At 36.9% G+C, this 18,824-nt stretch overlaps 2 protein-coding genes across 3 annotated transcripts; one reads left to right on the plus strand and one right to left on the minus strand.

Annotated features, from left to right (window-relative positions):
* Positions 1-4,457: 4,457 nt before the first annotated feature.
* On the minus strand, positions 4,458-8,753 carry LOC103722181 (large ribosomal subunit protein uL16). The gene is made up of 4 exons (XM_039132968.3): positions 8,415-8,753; positions 5,928-6,429; positions 5,491-5,572; positions 4,458-4,787 (listed from the first exon to the last, which is right to left on the minus strand). Exons 1-4 carry the CDS (start codon positions 8,422-8,424, stop codon positions 4,713-4,715), a joined length of 669 nt encoding a protein of 222 aa, XP_038988896.1. The 5' UTR covers positions 8,425-8,753; the 3' UTR covers positions 4,458-4,712.
* A 1,310-nt stretch (positions 8,754-10,063) lies between these two features.
* LOC103722180 (uncharacterized) lies at positions 10,064-15,990 on the plus strand. Of its 2 annotated transcripts, XM_008812642.6 has the most exons (3): positions 10,064-10,987; positions 14,425-14,697; positions 15,442-15,990. In XM_008812642.6, the coding sequence occupies exons 1-3, from the start codon at positions 10,259-10,261 to the stop codon at positions 15,748-15,750; spliced, it is 1,311 nt and encodes a 436-aa protein (XP_008810864.3). In that variant the 5' UTR covers positions 10,064-10,258; the 3' UTR covers positions 15,751-15,990. The 2 variants fall into 2 exon arrangements, with proteins under 2 accessions (XP_008810864.3, XP_088569596.2); XM_088713470.2 differs by lacking the exon at positions 14,425-14,697 and having other exon boundaries at positions 10,104-10,987.
* Positions 15,991-18,824: the final 2,834 nt, after the last annotated feature.

Below are 18,824 nucleotides of genomic sequence, written 5' to 3' on the forward strand. Positions count from 1 at the left end.
CAATCCAATAACTCATATATTCAGGACTTTTCATTTCAATCAGGGACTTGAGTTGATAGGTATAGATTCTTTGATGGAAGTAGGTTTGACCCAACCAATAGGGGTCTCAACGGACACCAATCCGCGAATCAGACAAATCCAATTAAGCTGCCCCGAGTCCATAATCAAGATTTTGGTCAAAATTCCACATATAGTTTGACGTGAAGCAGGTTTGACCCAACCAACACGGAGGTCAGTGGGTACCAATCCACGGAACCAACAAATCCAACGAAGTTGGCCTTAAGTCAATAATCAAGATTTTGGTCAAACTTCCACGTATAGTTAGATCAGTCTAACTATTTCACACTCTTCTCATATTCCGACAAAGAAGCTAGAAAAGAAAATACATACAAAATTTACATATGGCCTTGAAAAAATTATTAGTTTTTGACATGGTGTAGAAAATTGAGTTTCTTCGTAGAATCATTCAAAGAACAAAGACTTGGAACAAAAATTCTAAATCATTGGTGATTTGAAGAAGGAGAAGGGAGCATAATTGAACATTGCTTTCTCAATTTTTTGGATGTTGGGAGTGAAGCCTGATTATAATCTATAATAAATAGGGAATCCAGAGCATTAGCAATAGCTAAGTAGCAAGGGAAAGAGGGGGGAAGTTGTCTGATCAAAAAGTCTGGTATTCAAATAAAGGCTCATTCCAGTTAGTATTCAAATCCAAGATAAAGATGATTTTTATTTTTTTGGTACAGTGAATGATTACATCTCTGAGAAACACAGAGCCAGTGAAGGATACTTTAAGAATATTTGTCGGACAAAACCAACTCCCATCCTATCCTCTGCAAGGATGTGGGCATATCGCTAGCAGAAAAAACACAATCCCCTGAAGGGCCCTCTTAGATAACCAATCCGCCGTCTATTCTGCTCCCGATAAATATGAGAGACTGCACCGGTTGGAAATAGTCGTTTGGTAGCTAAAATATTCTAGTTAATATTTAATAAACTTGATTTTGCATAAGATAATATAGTTTTATATATTTTTGAATATAAATATATTATGTGTTTATTATATATTGATACCAGCTATTGAAAATATGATTAGGTAAAACTATGATTCTAGTTATTTTGAGATTATAAGGAATGAAAAAACAATCCCGTTGAAGGGCCCTCTTAGATGACCAATCCGCATCCCTATTCTGCTCCCGATAAACGCGAGAGATTACACCGGTTTGAACCAGACACTTGGCAGCTAAAATATTCTAATTAATATTTAATAAATTTGATTTTGTGTGAGATAATATAGTTCTATGTAATTTTTGATATGAATATATTTATGTGTTTATTATATATAGATATCAGTTATTGAAGATATGATTATGTGAACTATGATTGTAGTTATCTTGAAACTATAAGGAATGAAAAAACACAATCCCTCTTAAGGGCCCTCTAAGATGACCAAGACTACACAGGTTGGGAACAGTCATTTAGTAGCCAAAGTATTCTTACCCTGCAAGAAGAAGGATGAGAAATCCAATCCACCACTATAAGTGAATCCCCTTGTAACTCATGGTCCCAACCTGGCTGCTGTTAGTTCTACATAACAGAAGAAATTGAAATATTCTTACCTTCAATATAAAAAGATTTCATAAGCATCTCTAATAATGCAAGCTACTGCTGCACCACCTCCTTGCACCGCGGCATCGAAGCTGATCATTAACACCCTAAAAGGAGGAGGCAGCCAAGAAAGAAAATTTTGAGGAAAATTGTGCTGGAAAGCACCTGTAAGCTGCCTCAGTGCTTTGACTGGGTGTGAATGCTAAATTCCCTGCTTGCATCCTGAAAATGAGACATAACCAGGCGATGCGGAGGAGCACTTTGCTTCTGAAATATTCTGCAATTTCTAGCATTCCATATCAACCAAACCATATTACCCATCATTGCTTTCACCCCCTTCTCTACCTGGGCATGAGCTAAACAAACAATCAATGCCGGCAAAGAAGTAAGGGGTAGATGAAGCTCAGTGAGCATAGTTAGCTGATTCCAACACTGCTGAGCAAATGAACATTGTACAATCACATGCCGGCAATCTTCCACACCATCACTACAGAGATCACAATAAATCCTAGATAAAGGTGATTAAAAAATAAAAAAAAGTAAAGAGAAACAAAGAGTTCGATTTCATAAAACTTATTTTTTTTCTTTCACTTATCCCAATTCTTTACATGTTGCTCTGAAGTATGAATATCAAAGAAAAAGAAACGAACACATCGGATACATAACATCAGTCTAGCGCAACACATGCATTACGAACAAGTTTTGTTGGGGGGAGTTGGGCTCTAGAATGGAAAGAAGAATGAATGACTTCCACTCCAGCTATTTGGTTGGGAGTAGTTCCATTCTCATTCCCATTTTAGGAGGGAATGGAAATGCTCTAATCCTTCAAAACCTAATTCAGACCCTCCCCTTTACATTTACATAAAAATTAATTTTCTAAAAATAGTTCTCTATTTAATTAATTTTTCAAACGTTTAACTTTTGAGCCATCTTGATTCTCGTTCCAATCCATTTTGATGCTAACAAGATCATAGTTGTTGTTTGAGTTTTCTAGATGGAAAACTTAAACACTTTTGTCTCTTAATTAACCTAGGAAGATGGTAAGTATTCCATCTGAATGCTTAAGATAGCCATGACAATGTGATTAAGATCAAACTACAATACTAGAGAAATTTTATTACCTTGCATAAACCTTTGTGTTATTAGGCATGACTTTCTGGGCATTTCTGATGTGTTTGAAGGAGTTCTTTAGTCTCATGAGTTTGCCTCTAGGTGATAAATCATGATCCTCTGTTTTTAGCTTTCAAATTGGTGGGTTGAATAGGGCTCCTGGAAGACGGGCTCCTACTCTTTCTAACTTGACCTTCTCGAGCTGCCTGGCACAAGAGCAAGCACTGTACTCTATTCGCACCCGTCCCTGCACCCGCCATAGAAAGAGCTACACAAGCATAGTCACCTTCGAGTGGAATACGCGTGAGGCATTAACGAATCTCACATTGATTGAAGTGTTTGATCTTCCCCGGTCAGTCAAAAGAAGAGAAGCAAGTTGATCGGGGAGAGGCAGGTGGTAGAGGCACTGAACTACTCTCACGGTCCTGGGAGAGGATCCGTGTGATGAGCCAAAAGCCACCTATATTGAATGATGGTATGTTGTTCCGTATACCTTAGTACAAGATCGAAAAAATTTCTTCTCATTCCAAGTGAGATGCTTCGTACCACCTCAGGCTACTATCCTATGATCATTTACATGGAAGGTATGCATTCTGCTAAACCCTCTAATCGTCCCTTCAGGTGTGAAGCAGTCTGGTTCTCTCATCCGCACTTTAGAAAGATTATTTTGAATACCTAAGAAAAGAAAAAGGTTTAAGCTATATAACACCGTTAGTCTTTACTAATATGAAGGTTATTATTTACTTGGAGTATTATAAGAATATTCTTTTTAAATAAAATATTGATTGTAAGTATTTTATACACTCAACCAATGGACCAGCTTTCCGAAACAGCGAGAGAAGCCGGAAAAGCGGAACTCGAGGAGCCCTCAGAACCTCAACCGGTTTCGTCAAAAGAAAAAGGAAAAGCACCTATTCAGGAGAAAAAAGAAGAGGCCGGGTCAGAAGAAGGATAAAGGTAAATGGGCATGCTTTTTCAACCATTTCTATCGCAAACAGGTGCTCAGCTCATGCTAGATTAATCGGTTACATGCTAGAAATTTGGAGGAGCTAGTTTCTTCAGCACGCTGGAGCAGTCAGCAATAAGTGGGAGAATCCAAACCTTCATTACTTTTTTCCTGGAGTTGTCCCAACGTCATAAAGACTTTGTTCCCACCCACTTGTTGCTGCTGAATAACTGTGAGGAGGCTACCTAATAGGGCTCGTTTGGTTCGCAGAAAAAGGAGGAGAAAAAGTGTGATTAATAGAAAAGTAATGAGATACCTCTTATTTGGTTAGAATTTTCAAAAGAGAGATGAAAAAATTGTATTCCCATGAGAATATGATTCCCACATTTCATGAAAAAGCATTTTCCATAAGAAACATGAAAAAGTTATTTTCCTATAAGACGGAAATCACTCAATTTTTATTTTTTCCAAAAAAATCCTTTACCATTAAAGAGGCCTTAAAAACCTAATTTTTATTAAGAGTATAATAAAAATTACACATAATTCTTTCAAAAAAGTCAACCAAACATAAACACTCTGAAAATCTGTCACTTTCCCATGCCAAAAGTACATTTCCAAATATTCTCTTCCTAGAATTTTTTTTTCAAAAATCATATTCCTAGAATAAAAAATGCTTCCCGCAAACCAAACGAGCTCATAAAAAAAAACAAAAAAAAAAAGGCGAAAACCTATCAGATGTCAATGCACACACGAGTTTCCCACTGATCCATGTAGTTAAAGTATAAGCACGATAGAAAGCAAGGTGCAGAATTTATTTCATATTTCATAACACTTCAACAGAAGCAGGTTCAAAAGCTGAACTGACAAATCAAGATGTTCAAGCACAGGATCAAAAAACAAATATCCATAATAACAGGTAAACCTAGCAGTCATATGCAGCAAAAGGCAACACACTAAATAGAAAATTAAACTCCAACATGATCTTGGACATTACAACAGAAATTGATAGATCAACAGCCTTGTCCTTTGTTCCGTAATGGAGGAGATCTTAAGAAGCTTTTGCAGGTGACAAGAACGCCCTTCCAGGTGGGCGCTGAGAAAGTGGCCCATGGCATCCAAGTAACTACACCATCCAAAATGTTAATAATAGAATCAGAATTTACCTTATATGTTGCAAGCAAAATTAAAATGGCAATTGAAATTTTCAAAAGAAATAATTTCTGCTAAATTTATTTGCTACAATCCAACTAATGTTCCCCTAGCAGATTCATGAGGTGAGATAGCAGTTGAATGGTTTGTAATCAAAGGAAAGGAGATATGAACTAACCAGTTAAGATATTTCAATCACCACTTTTGGTACAAAGTGAAAAAACAGGACAAAGATGATGACAGGATGAGGCCGCCAAGAACCTTGTGATGATTGTTTTTGACAAAGACTGGATTACTATAAATTATTGGTTGAGGATTAACAAAAGATCTCTGCCACGTAAAAATAGCAGCAACTCCATGCTGACATCACATCTTGTCCAGACAAAATTTCCCATGCTTGAAGGGGGGCTGTGTGTGTGTGTGTGTGTTTTTGTTTTTTTTTTTTTTTTTTTTTTTTTTTTTTTTTGGGGGGGGGGGGGAGCAGCCTAAGCATCTAACAAGTGTCTACAGTGATCAGGTGCTACCTTACGAAGTAGTGATAGCATCTCGACTTTGAGCATACACAAGCACATTGAATCATGGGTGCATAGGGTGAAGGAATCCACTGGTTACCGTGTGAATATAAGAACAGGGAAATGACAGAGCTAGAGATCATTAAACTGTATCTGAAAACGTACCTTAGCATTCACGCCGTCTGGGACAATTCGGTTCTCACTTTTCCACTTCAAATAGTCAGTGCGGCTAAATTTTGTAAAGCCCCTGAAGAACATAAGTTCGTGACATGAGTATTCATGAAAACAAATGCTGTGTCAAAGGGGAAAAAATGTCATGGCATTTCCCATAGAACACAATGCTTTCTAATATTAGTTAGAACTTGAAAACAGATAGCTATGCTCATCCCAAGTGTTATATGGTAAACAGCTTGTCTAGACCAAATTCACACCTCCACTCCCAACTTTAATATATGCGATCCCATCTTCTATAAATACAACCCCACTAGTTTATTGCTTCCTTTGAAGGGAGAGAAACAAAAGGCCACCAGCCAATAGCTAGTGCATATCTATCAACATACATGAATATTAGTAAATTATAAGCGTTTCTTTTTTACACATACCATTTTCGGCTGATGATGATCTTCTGACGGCCAGGGAACTTGAACTTGGCACGGCGCAGAGCTTCTTGTGCATGATTGCTGTTGTTATCCTTGCAACGAACAGACAGAAGGACCTGACCAATCATCACCCTAGCACATGTTCCTTGAGGCTTCCCAAAGGCACCCCTCATTCCAGTCTGAAGCCTATCAGCTCCAGCACATGAAAGCATCTTGTTGATACGCAGCACATGGAAGGGATGCACTCTCACTCTTAGATGGAAAGCATCTTTCCCAGCATACTTCGCCATATACTTGTTGCATGCAATACGAGCAGCCTCAAGAGCCTCACTGGTTACATTCTCCTTTTCCCAGCTCACCAGATGAACGCAGAAGGGGAACTCATCAACCCCCTTCTTCTTCATCCCAACATCATAGATCCTGATCTTAGGATCTGGAACACCACGACAGTACCGTGACTTTGGGTATGGCTTGTTCTTGATTTGGCGATAGCATCTTGCAGGTCCTGCACATGAGAAAGCGTGGAGCCAGATTATAATATATTCTCAAATAAAAACTGCAAGATCCATGCATGATTAAACTTTGCTTCTAATGAAAAATCAGATAGAAATTAAAATCCAGCATATAGGTAATGTATACCTGCGACCTCAACATAAATTTCGGGCAATTGCAAAAAGCAGTCCCATCCCATTGTTCAGTAAAAAGAGCTAAACATTTAGAGTTGCCATTAGGATTTTGGATTATAACATTAACTAGATATTACATTTGAACATGCAGATATAGGATCAGATGTTCTGATGGGAACATTTTCCTATTGACACTATCGTCATAAACATGTGTTCACTGACAATGCACATAATTGATCAGTTTTCTATGTTATTATCAATCAACTTGTACAAATTGAATAAGTTACAAGTCTCATTACATTGTACAACCACTATTGAAATTAACGATGCAATTTATGGATGAATAACTGTCTCAACATCATAAAAAAGAGCTGTTTTAAATAAAAGCAATCAATAGTTAATACACAAGCGACTGGAACACAAGTTCATGATCTGATACCAAAACCAAACCTTCTACTCTACAATTTAAAAGTTCACACAGCATGAAGAATCGATAAGCGTAATAAATCATGTGAACTTACTTGAAGATCCTGGATTCCCTTAACTTAGACCACATCATTTTTTTTGCACAGAACTATCCAGTTCTTTCCAGAGGTGCTTTATTACAATTATAATGATTCCAGATATGAGAAAGTATATGAGGAAGTATTTTGAAGGAGAAAAAAAAAGCTTATAAACACCCCCACTAGGCACAGGAAAACTGTGGTCAACTTACAAGCCCACAAAATGGACATGATTCATAGAGGGAATAGCACACAATGTTGTTACATGAATGCTCAGTTGATAGGTTATGACACAAGAAGTTGCCCATCCAAACTTAGTAAGATAGACAACATCATACTCAGAGTGAGGGTACCACTAGTTCAAAAAAGAAAGACTAATCCACCAAGGTTGAGTATTCATGAGTTGAATAATCAATGTAATATTTCCACCTTCTGCAATTTGGTCCCTCATAATATTGTTAATGAATTATATCTATTCCATCACAAATGCAATCCTGGCTGTTGGTTCATCAGCAAATTATCAGTTTTACATAAAACATAAATGGGCATCATAAAAAATCTCCCATCTCCATCAAACACCCAAAGAAAAAAAAAACATTTCATTTCGTAATAAGTCCGGTAAAGTTTATGGTTTCATTTACTTAGATCCATGATTTCACAGTATTTTTGTTTTTCATAAGTATTATGTTCAACACATGCAATTTCTAGCAAGTACTATAGGTGAAGCCATCTCACTTCTTTAAGATCAAAGAATTTAATCTTCCTTCGCCACAAAAAAAGAAAAAAAAATAACTTAATGCACTTCTGCTCCATTCTAGCAGTTTAAACCGCGACGTCTACAAACAAATCTCTAACATATCCTAAAGTGTTTTGACACATATCACCTATCTTATAGTCATGATAAAATATACAACATCCGAAACAATAAAACCACATAACAAGACAATAAAAGACTATAATACCAAAAAAAGAAGGCTACGAAACTACAGCATATAACAGAACCAGAGCAAAGTAAGGTTCAGATCCAAAAAAATAAAAAAAATCCCAAAACAAAATTTCTAGGGCTTCAGAAAGCCCTAGCTACAGAGAGCGAAAACTACGAAGAAAACCGGTTCTCATATACTCGAATTCATATAAAAAGATTAAACTCGGAAGATCGTAAAGATAAATTATTCCAACGAATTATAGAACCATATATCGAATCAAATAACTACAACGATCGGATCAAGTCGACATCCAGATCCGTCTCTAATATTTCCCCGCTTTCAGGAAAGATTAGCGCATCAATCGGAGACAAACGGATATCAATCGAGAAGAGCTATCAGAAAATGGGATTCCACGAGAGAGATTGGGATGCTTACTTCTCCCCATGGCTGAGACGATGAAGGAAGGAGGGCGAAAGCGGCTGCGGTCGAAAACCTAAGGGCGACACGAATGCCCTCTATATATATACCGAAACGGCTTCAAAACCCTAAAGCGGGTATGAGGCGGCCCAAACCGGCATCCAGCTTTAAATGGCCCGAGCTGGATTAGGATGGGCCGACCGTTCAACTGAACTGGCGAAATGCTTCTTCTCCATCCTTCCTTTGACGTGTGTGAGTGCGTCATGCCATTATTTTTCTCGTTGCAAATCTCAGCTTCTTGGAGCCTTGGAACGCTTCAAAACTCTAAAGCCACAAGATATTATATCAATTCATCTTACTTTCTTGTTAATGAATTGATTTGATTTATTAATCAACCAGAGTTTGGCATGTGAGGTTAGTGTATGTGCTCGAGCCAACCTTGATTGAGTTTCGGACAAATGAAGATTGTTTTATTTATCAAGCTTAGTTTATTAATCATTTGATCAAGCTTAATATCATGTCAAGCCAGCATTACGTTTGATCCATTGGTTTGATAGTCTCGAATCAAGCTAAAATTAACTCGAGATTATAATAGACCTGAATCAAGCTCGTTTGTAGCTTAACCTAATGTTTGATTGATTCAAAGATTGGAAAATAAATAATATTTAATCAGAAAAAATATAAACTTACAAATATCAAGTATACTATGAAATATATTATTACTCCACAAAATATGATAACTATGAGATTTGCAATATTTCTCTTTTAGAGCTAAAAAATTTCTTCTGTGCAGACATGTGGCTGATTTAAAATTATTGTGACAAGATGGATCTCATACACTAGATTTTTTTTCGTTCTAGAAAATCAAAGCTCCAAAAAAATGGCTTAAGGTATCCAACATAAGGGGTAGTGTTCTACTGTATAAGTATCGAGGTTGTTAATCAGTTTGAAGGGTTCTGAAGTCCTTTAATAACTTTGATCGGGGATAATTGATGCTCTTCCATCTATGTGCATAACAGCAGCACTAAAGTTTGATCATTGCAAATTATCATTGTTTTTAAAAGATTCTCATTCTTTCTTATATTCTAATCCATGCCCTCACATGTGTATGTATAACAATAAATATGACAAGTTTGTTTTCGATTAAATAAAATGTAATGGTTGTTATAAATTGAAAAAAATAAAGTACAACACTCTTATGATTAGTGAAGAACTTCAATAACTTTCTTTATTATCTATCTTTTTTTAAAAAAATATTTTTACAGAAAATATTGAAAAGAAGGCACTAGATTAATTTGAGTATTAAAATACGTTGAAATAGAAGAAAAATAAAATTAATAAATTTTTTATGTATATCCTTCTAAATATATGAAATTGTAGAAATATTATTGCAAAATTGTTATTTACATATATATCCTTATCAATGTTTCTTTTTGTATGTATACTTGTTAAGAAAGTTTTAGTTATTTCAATTTAAATCGTTAATTTTTTTAACGGTGTTAGATAGTGTAGGTATATACGGCCTTCAAAAAATATTTATTTACACAAAATAAATATTTTATGATGATGCATATGTAAATATTATTTTTGGAAGGATATTTACGTCAATCTAAATATGCAGAGGGTGTGTATGTAAAAAAAAAACTTGTATTCAGCAAATTGTTGACACCGAAAGCTCCTATATGAAGGACTTCAGAGTAATTTAATGTAATCCAGGAATTTCCACAGTAATTCCTCCACCAGCCTTAACCTTTCGAGCTCCGGTAGACGCCCATCCGGGCTTCGACCTCTCTCCTCCCTCCCTCCGGCCCACCCACCACTAACTCTCGGTTCGTTCGATCGATTCCCTCGTGGCTCTTGTAATGGCGAAGCCCTCCAAACAAATCATCCAGGGATTCCAAAAGCTCTGTTTCCACGAAATCCATCCTAAGCCTTTGCCCCAGACCCCCATTTTTGTTGGCCAGTCTAGGTTCTTCAATTCCAGGCATCTGATATCCAATCTGTCCTCCAACCATCCATCGCCCTCGGAAATCTGGAGAAGAGCTTATTTTGGTGAGGTTTTCTCCAAACCCGCATTTCAGAAGGGTATCTTTTCTCGTTTGATCTCCCCGAAGTTCAATGCGTACCCTCCACAACTCAATAGCTTCAGCAGGAACTGCTCCTATGGGAATTTCCCATCTGGATTTTCGAATTCGAGGCATATGAGCTCCGGAATCCCTATCAAGTTGCCATCTTTTTCTCCTGGGATCAAGGGGCTTGGCAGGATCAATGAGAATGAGTTGAAGTACAGGTTTTTCTCATTTAAGAGTTTCAAGTATGTCAAATTTAATGGCAATTTTGGGAAATCGGTGGTCGACAAGCCGTTATCTGCTGTTACATCGGCTTTCTCGCGGTATCGCGAGGCAGTAGGCTTGCAAGTTGAGGCATTTTGGAAGAGAAATTACTTGGCTCTTATGGGGGCTGGTGCGGTAGTCGTCTGCATTGCACTTTGGAGAATCATGTTTGGAGTTGCAAGCACTTTTGTGGGGCTTTCAGAAGGCATGGCGAAGTATGGGTTCCTCGCTTTGGCAGCTGCCATGGTAGCTTTTGCTGTGAGTACTTCGTTTGTCATATTGTGTTACCGAAAGTGTTGAAACAATATCAATTATACATTTATGCATATTTTTCCTTGTTAGAGAACATTAACGGCATGGTACGCTTAAATTCTCACAGCCAATGAATGTATTGAAGACTTGAAAGAAATATGCTTCGTATATAAGCTTGATACAAAGAAGTCTAACGAACATGTGGATTTCTATGTGTATACAATCCATGATTTTTCTTTGATATAGAGGAATATATAGATGGATAAAGTGATTGAGGAACTCTACACAATGATGGATAATTTTTGTTATTGTGAGAAGAGTCTAAAATGAGATTTGATATCATGTACAGTTAATATGAGTCAGGGGTGGTCTCTTATTGTCCCATGTTGTTTACTTTGATAGTCTAGGTGTTCAGCAAAAGATCATACTGCTACAGTAAAATGGCTTCACTGGAATATATATTGAAGCTTGAATTAAGAGCATCACTCAGTACAATTTGACTTGAAGATACTGTTGGTCTATTTTCTTCGCTCAGTACTGTGATATTTCATGTAAAAGGCAAAAAAGTGATGAACTATTTGGTGATTTTTTTTTAGGGGTGAGAAGGTGATAAAGGTGAATGTGTCAGGGTTTCTGTTATAGTAATCTTTTGGTATGGTTAAATTTAGGAACATTATCTTCCTCTTTTCTTTGTTTCTTTCTTTGTTTTTCCTGATCTCCATGGGTTAACTTTAAGCTTGGGGATGGGAGTCCTCTTACATTGTTTCAGTTTTCTGCAAGCATGGTGCATTCATTGTAATTTGGAGAAAAAGAAATTGGATCTACTTCAACCATTCACATTTCAGGCTTTGAAATATTGCCTTGAGAGGAGAGGCAGGAAAAGTAAGACATCTTACTGAGCTGATAGATCACTGATTGCTCTCAGTGCAATTGCAGTGGATGATGTCTCTCCTGATTACAAGCTATGGTGTCATCAATTATTTAAGGGCTGGTGCTGCTGGGCGTATCAGCCGCAGCCTAGCGCATGTGTCAAGATTTGCTGAAATAAAGAAACAGAAAAAAGGACCTAACATTCTCGAAATTTAAAAACATTTTAAGAAATAATAAACGGGTGTTGTACCGGCCTGCACCAAGTGCTAGTACTGGATTGGTATGGGCCAATAGTTGCAATCTCATGTGACCTTATACTATTTCTGTAAAGAATATATTATCGTTGTCGGTACTCATGTTGATTGCATGATAATTGTATGATACTAACCATTTTTCTTTATTCCTAATTATCTTCATAGTGGCTACTACTTTTTTGCTTATTCAAAAAAAAAAAGGGTTGGGCTAGACCAAATGACTCGGCCAACAAGAGCTGTTGAAGACTTTTGCTTATCATTCTTGAGTGTCATCTATCAACCAAAGCTGAAAACACATTCCAGGGTTGATAACAGTTCAAGTAATCACCCCTACTGGCATGTGATGTGCATGACAATTGTTTCAAGCTTCTGGTGTCTCAACTTCTGATTTTTATGTTGGGCCTCTAATACTGGAAGCTTGATTGCTAATTCAAATTGACTATGACTTTGGTGTTAAAACGGCAAACTAATAGGGCCAAACAATGGTGCAACTCCTTTGGGGTCAAGTTTGGATTACATGATGACTAATCACAGGTCAAGATGAGACCTCACCGCAAAGACCTGAGGGAAAGGTGATATGTGAGCTAGTATGTTGAGGGCTCTTTAGCCATTATTAGCATGCTTGTCATCGATATCAGGCACACTTTCTGGAACTTAAGTACCCACACATTTGTTAATACAATTTGCAAAAGTGTCTCCCTTTGTCTCATTCCTGTACCACATCCTTTAACCACTTCTTTGCATATAATTTGTAGAAACATCTATCTTTCTATTATTGTCTCCCTTACTCGAAAGGCCTAATACAATGAGCCTGTTATATAGGTTTTAACATTCAACTCAAAACCAGTATATAAATGCTGAATTTGATTCTAAGTTAAAGTGAACATGATGATGGTCTCCATGGATGTTTGCACAATGTGAATTATCACTTGCTTGTGTTTGACTGCAGAGTCATAATGCTCAGTATGTTTCTTTTCTTTTTCCTCCACTTTCATACCTCCTCATGACATTTCTTTCCTCCAGAATTTTCTTATTTGGTTATTTCTTCCCTAACTTTTCTTATTTGGCTTAGTTGAGTTGAGTTGAATTGTAGATTTTATCGACCTTCTTAGCAAGAATTTGGGTACATATTGCATTTAAAGAATGAAATACAATACCAACATATTGAAAGGCTAGTATAGCATGGCTTCCTTAGCTCATGTCTAAGCTTTGGGCGATGACCTAACCTTGTTCAACCCCCTTCATGGACTCAATGACTAGTAAATGCCAGAGACTACCCCAACTTCATCAAAAACTCAAAAGTGCCAGTAGTTCTGGATGGCTCACTGATATCAAACTTTAATGGAAGTGGATGTACGTTGTATGCTAACATATTAATCAATCATAAATATTTCTCCCTTAGTTCTAAGGAATATTGGTCACATTATTTGCTGGAGATCTCCAAGGATGATTGGCTCTCTTTCAGATCTCCAAAATCAAAAGGAAGATATGCTCCCTGGACCCACTCATAATATGCCCATTTCCTTCCATTTTCATTTGTACTTTTATCATTATACACTGGTCTACCTGATGCATGGTTTCTGCATTATTTGAATTCTCAATTTATCTTAAATTGTTGTGCCAACTTGCCAAGCTGGTAAAGTCTTTCGATGTTGATACAAATCCCACCTTCACTATATTTCATGATCTCAATGAAATTCTGATGGCCTTTGCCCATCTTTCTTCTCAAAAAAAAAAAATCTGCATACCAATTAAGTATCTGGAGCATTGGCAACTCTTTGTCTTCTTATTTCTTTGCTTTTAGTATGGATGGTTTAGCTTGCGTGGTACATGAACTTACTTAATAGTGTACATGACAAATTTATTCATTTCTCCTTCTATTCTCATTGTTGAGGAACACTGTCTTATAAGCAATATGCAATCTGATGGGATTCGTGATTCTTTTAAAATTACTTATGTTAGAGGTTCATACTGTTTTTGGTAGATCCAAATTTGATTACTTTAAAGTAACTTTCCAAGGAATATGCTAGGCCTTCTCATTGTGTAATAGTGGTTAAGTATTTTGATATTTCCTAGGCATCAAAAATTTGAGCCTTCAAGTACCAGTATAAATGCAAGAAAAAAATATTTTTGTTACATGGAAGAAACCTAGGGTTTCTCGATCTTATAGAAGTATGAATGAACAAATTTATGCAGGCCTTTCTGTGTAACACCTTGAGATGATGAGATGTAAATTCTAGATTTCTGGATGCAAATATTTCATTTCCCAATAGCAGCATGACACCAGCATTTATTTAAGTTTCTTCTTGCTTTTACTAGGGCATGTATCTTCGTTCAAGATTTACTATCAATCCGGACAGAATTTACAGAATGGCAATGAGAAAGTTGAACACATCTGCTGGGATTCTCGAGGTGATGGGTGCCCCTCTAACTGGGACAGATGCGAGAGCATATGTTATGTCTGGAGGTGGACCTAAACTAAAGAACTTTAAGCTTAAGTTTGGTGACGCACGGTGTTTCCTCATTTTCCCCATCAAAGGATTTGAAAGGAGGGGACTCGTAAGTGTTGAGGTCAAGAAAAAAAAAGGCCAGGTAACTTGATGCATCCCTCTAACACTTTACAGAAAATAATCTATTAATATTTAGAATTTCTGCCACCGAACTTCTATTTACAACCATTTAAGCAGACTATCAAATCCATCTGACTGTTTAAGTTATGAATCTTATTTATCTTGAGACATTACCAAATAATAGTAAATCTATGAATCAATGAGAAGTTAGATTTTAAATGTCTTTGATTTGGTTAGGCAGGCATTTGTTTCCATTGCCTGCTCATTGGGACCTCTATTCTGTTGCCTATTGTTGCACACTGATTATACTTCTTTACAGAGGTTAATTTTAAAGGGAATATGGATCCCACGTGGAGGGTCTAGACTGATATATAGATGCATATTCCTTAGTATTGCTCTTTCTGTCCTTTATTTTTTTCATATGCCTTAAAATGGACAAGGAATCACCAAATATGATTATTTTACTAAAGAGTGCATTTAAGAGTTTAAAGAGATGGGTGTAGATATTTTAAACTTTAAGGAAGCTCGTTTAAGTCTTTCATCATCTTTATCAAGTGTTTTGCAAAAGTGGGAGGCAGGTGGTGGTTTCATTGGAAGGGATTCAGTTTAGACAAACAATTTCTGACTAGTGCCAGTTGAACCTGTATCATACGCTACAAAGTACTGGTCATCCATTCAATGAAGAGATTGCCTGTAAAATATTCGAGTTCTCTATGTTTAGTTGTATAATAACATTTTAACCTGAAATTAATATATTTTGGTGCAGTACGACATGAAACTACTTGCAGTTGATATACCAATGGCATCAGGGCCTGATCAGCGGCTGTTTCTAATTGGGGATGAGCAAGAATACCAAGTTGGTGGGGGGTTGATATCTGAACTAAGGGACCCCATAGTAAAAGCAATGGCTGCAGAAAAGGAGTTTGAAGATCTTGATCAAAAGGAGGAGGAAGAAGATGCAATTAGAGAGCAAGAGGAGGCAGAAAGAAGGCAGCATGAGGAGAAAGAAAGAGCACTTGAAGAGGAAGAAAGAAAACAGCGTGAGGCCAAGATGCTAGAGAAAGGTAGTTCGTAGAAGTGATGGGTGTCTTTAGATTCTTTTTGTGCCCTTCTTTTTTCTTTTCTTTTCCCAGGTATGAAACAGCAACATTCTCCTTTGGGAGGGAACAGAATGTTGGATCGTATCACAAAAGCTTAGGCCGGAGGAGTTTGAAAGGGTTTTTTTTTTTTTTTTCTTCTTATCCTTGTCATTAAGACAATGATCTTGTCACTCATGAGGCATTAAATCATTCAAAGCTTTAAATAAGTTTGGTCACCTAATATTGTGCTTTTTTCGACTTCTTAAGCTTTTCATGTTTTCACGCAATCCTGAATAAAGATATAGCATTAACCTCACCATGAATCTAAATCTTCAGCGGTAAAAAATAGAGAATGTTTTGTTCTGCATGGTGCTATATCGTGTTTTCTTTCTTGTGATTTCATGATCTGATCAATCCAAGTTGTATGTGCCCGTGTGATACAAGTGGCGCAGCACCAGCTAACAATGACAACGGCAGGGGCGTAAGACGTGCGAACCTGCAGATAAGGTACAAGCATCATGAATATTCTTTCATGTAACAGAAATATTCAGAGGTGAGTAAAATTCATGTGAACAGGCAACATAGCATTGAGTTTATGTTTGGGATTGATTATTTTTTATTATTTTTGTGTCTAATCTTCATTAGGATCTAGAGAGCCAAACAAGCTTGCAATATTGACATCTCGACCCCACTGATACTACTAGTCTTTTCTTGTCTATGGTTTCTGTTCTATCCTGCAAGCAAATCTGCTACTGTTTGCTTCACTGGCTGTGCAGAAATTTAACATGGCATCTAAAACATTTGAGAATGCACATTTGGTGAAAATAAATACAAGATAAACTTTTTGCAAGACAAAAGGCATTAAGATAAGCGTCTCTCTGCCTCTACACAATTATGTTTTCCTTTTGAAACTCCAGACATTATTGGCAGTCTTGTCTCACTCTGCATAACAAGGTGAAAGGCAATTGCTTGGTCTGTTCTTTGTAGCGGCCGTGTATATTTAATTTGTGATGCCTCTTGTAATCATACTCCAAGTCTGACCAATCATGTAGTTGTTTATTAAAAAGAATCCCTCGATCTTGACATTCTTTGGAGCTAATTTGCTCCCGGAGCACATATATTTGGAAAAATTTCACTGAAGGATTTTCTTCATTCAATCTTAACTATAAATATACCTGCTGCATCGTCTGAAAGAATCTATTTGCTCCTGCAGAGCAGAAATTTGGAATCACTTGGCTTTGAACCTTCTTAATTTGATCTTTAACTATTAATAGCTGCATCAACCGAGAGGTTTTCTTTAAATGGTTTCAACAGAAAAGTATTTGATTCCAATGTTCGGGAATCACAAGCAATAGATAATTTTTTTCCTCAAGTTCTATCAGTGATCAAAGCATCTCAAGCAAAACTACTGATACAGCAAAGCATCTGACTGATGATCTGTCTCCTTTTCCACAAAGGCAAGGATTTTGAGGGTCCTTATTTCCACAATGGGCCATTCCTGAACTCGCCAACGAGGAAGGCGATATGGCAATATGGGCACAAGGGATCTCCTATTACAGATAAAAAGGCCAATATGGGCAAATCAGGTGGCAATCTTTCCAAAAACCTGCTTTGGGATCTGCAAGAAAATGATCGTATAGTATTTATTAAAGAAAAATGAACAACGAAAAGAAAACAGGGAGAAAATTGTGCCACACATTTCAATATCAATGAATTCTTCTGAGTAATAAAAATAGTCACAGTATCACTTCAAGAGACCAAAATTCAAAATGCAATGCACATCAAAATTCATGCCAACAGACTGCTATTGGAAGCTAGTTTTATTAAATCTTCATATAAGAAAGTCGGATAGGCACTTTTAAATTTTCAGAACTTCAAAGAGAACAAATCACCAGAGGTGAGAGTTGGGTTAAGAGCTGAATCTGATGGACAACGGAGCATGAATTGCTTGCTAAAAAATATCAGTCATTAAATTTGTCTGTGCCCCTTGCACATCCAATAGATTTGAAATTTGTGTTGTTTGTCACAGACATCACTAATAAATGGCAATGCCAGGACATACCTCAGGCAGTTTCTGTCTGAAAACAATATCCAGTCTTGCATCTAGAGTGTTCTTGCAGGCAATTCTCACATTGTGAAGCCAAATCAACACCACCTGAGCTATTAAAACTTGCAAGAATGAAGCACATAGCGATCCAGTCATCCCGCCACTTGGATTCGGATTGAGTTGGATGCAGGAAAAACTCTGAAGGATCGCACGGTAAAGCATTAGAAAGAATATTGTAGAAGCCATTTGGAACATTGCTACAATTTGTTAGAAGCATGCCTCAAAGTGAAACATTCCATCCATCAAGGAGGCTCCAATGAAAGCTTATAAAAAAATTGCATCCTAGTATATTTTTTTAAATTGATTCCAAAAAAACCAGTCAAATCCAAATTCTCCAGAGCAATGAACTGTGCAAATGTAGTGGAAGAATATATTCTGCAAAAAATTAGAGGATATGGTTGTTACTTGATACATGTTTCTTTGGAATAAAAGAAGAAATGCTTAAGTGGTAGTAGCACAGCCATGAGCTCATCCTACTTTTAGGACAGATAAAGATGCTGAGAGTTAGAATCTAGGAAAGAATTCTGCTCCTTGTTAGTGTCTAATTGTCTATTGGAATCTGAAAACCGAGAAGGGAATGGCCTTGGGTCTCAGCCTACCAAATCAAAAAGATTTTAGCAGATCCAGCTGAAGCCCGACCCGTTTCTAATATTTGGAAACAGATCAATGGGCTGGCTTGTTAGAATCCTTAACCTTGGATTTGACCCTCCTTGGAGAATTTTCTTTTGCTTATTAAACTAAATAAGTAGATAGGTGGTGGATTCTCAAGATTGTAAGGTGGAGGGTTCACTCTATGCTGAAACTTTTAATGACATGATCACACCACCAACAAGGATTTTTCTTTTATTTGATGTTACTATTTTAGCTCTTGATACTCTTATTAACCTCTTCAAGAATAGATTTAGATCTCTCACGATCGAACGTAAGAATAGATATGATAGTATTTCAATATGTTCTAAGCAG

Source organism: Phoenix dactylifera, chromosome 17, assembly GCF_051530095.1.
Source record: "Phoenix dactylifera cultivar Ajwa chromosome 17, Ajwa_hap1_PhDact_Kaust_v1.1, whole genome shotgun sequence".
Taxonomy (NCBI): domain Eukaryota; kingdom Viridiplantae; phylum Streptophyta; class Magnoliopsida; order Arecales; family Arecaceae; genus Phoenix; species Phoenix dactylifera.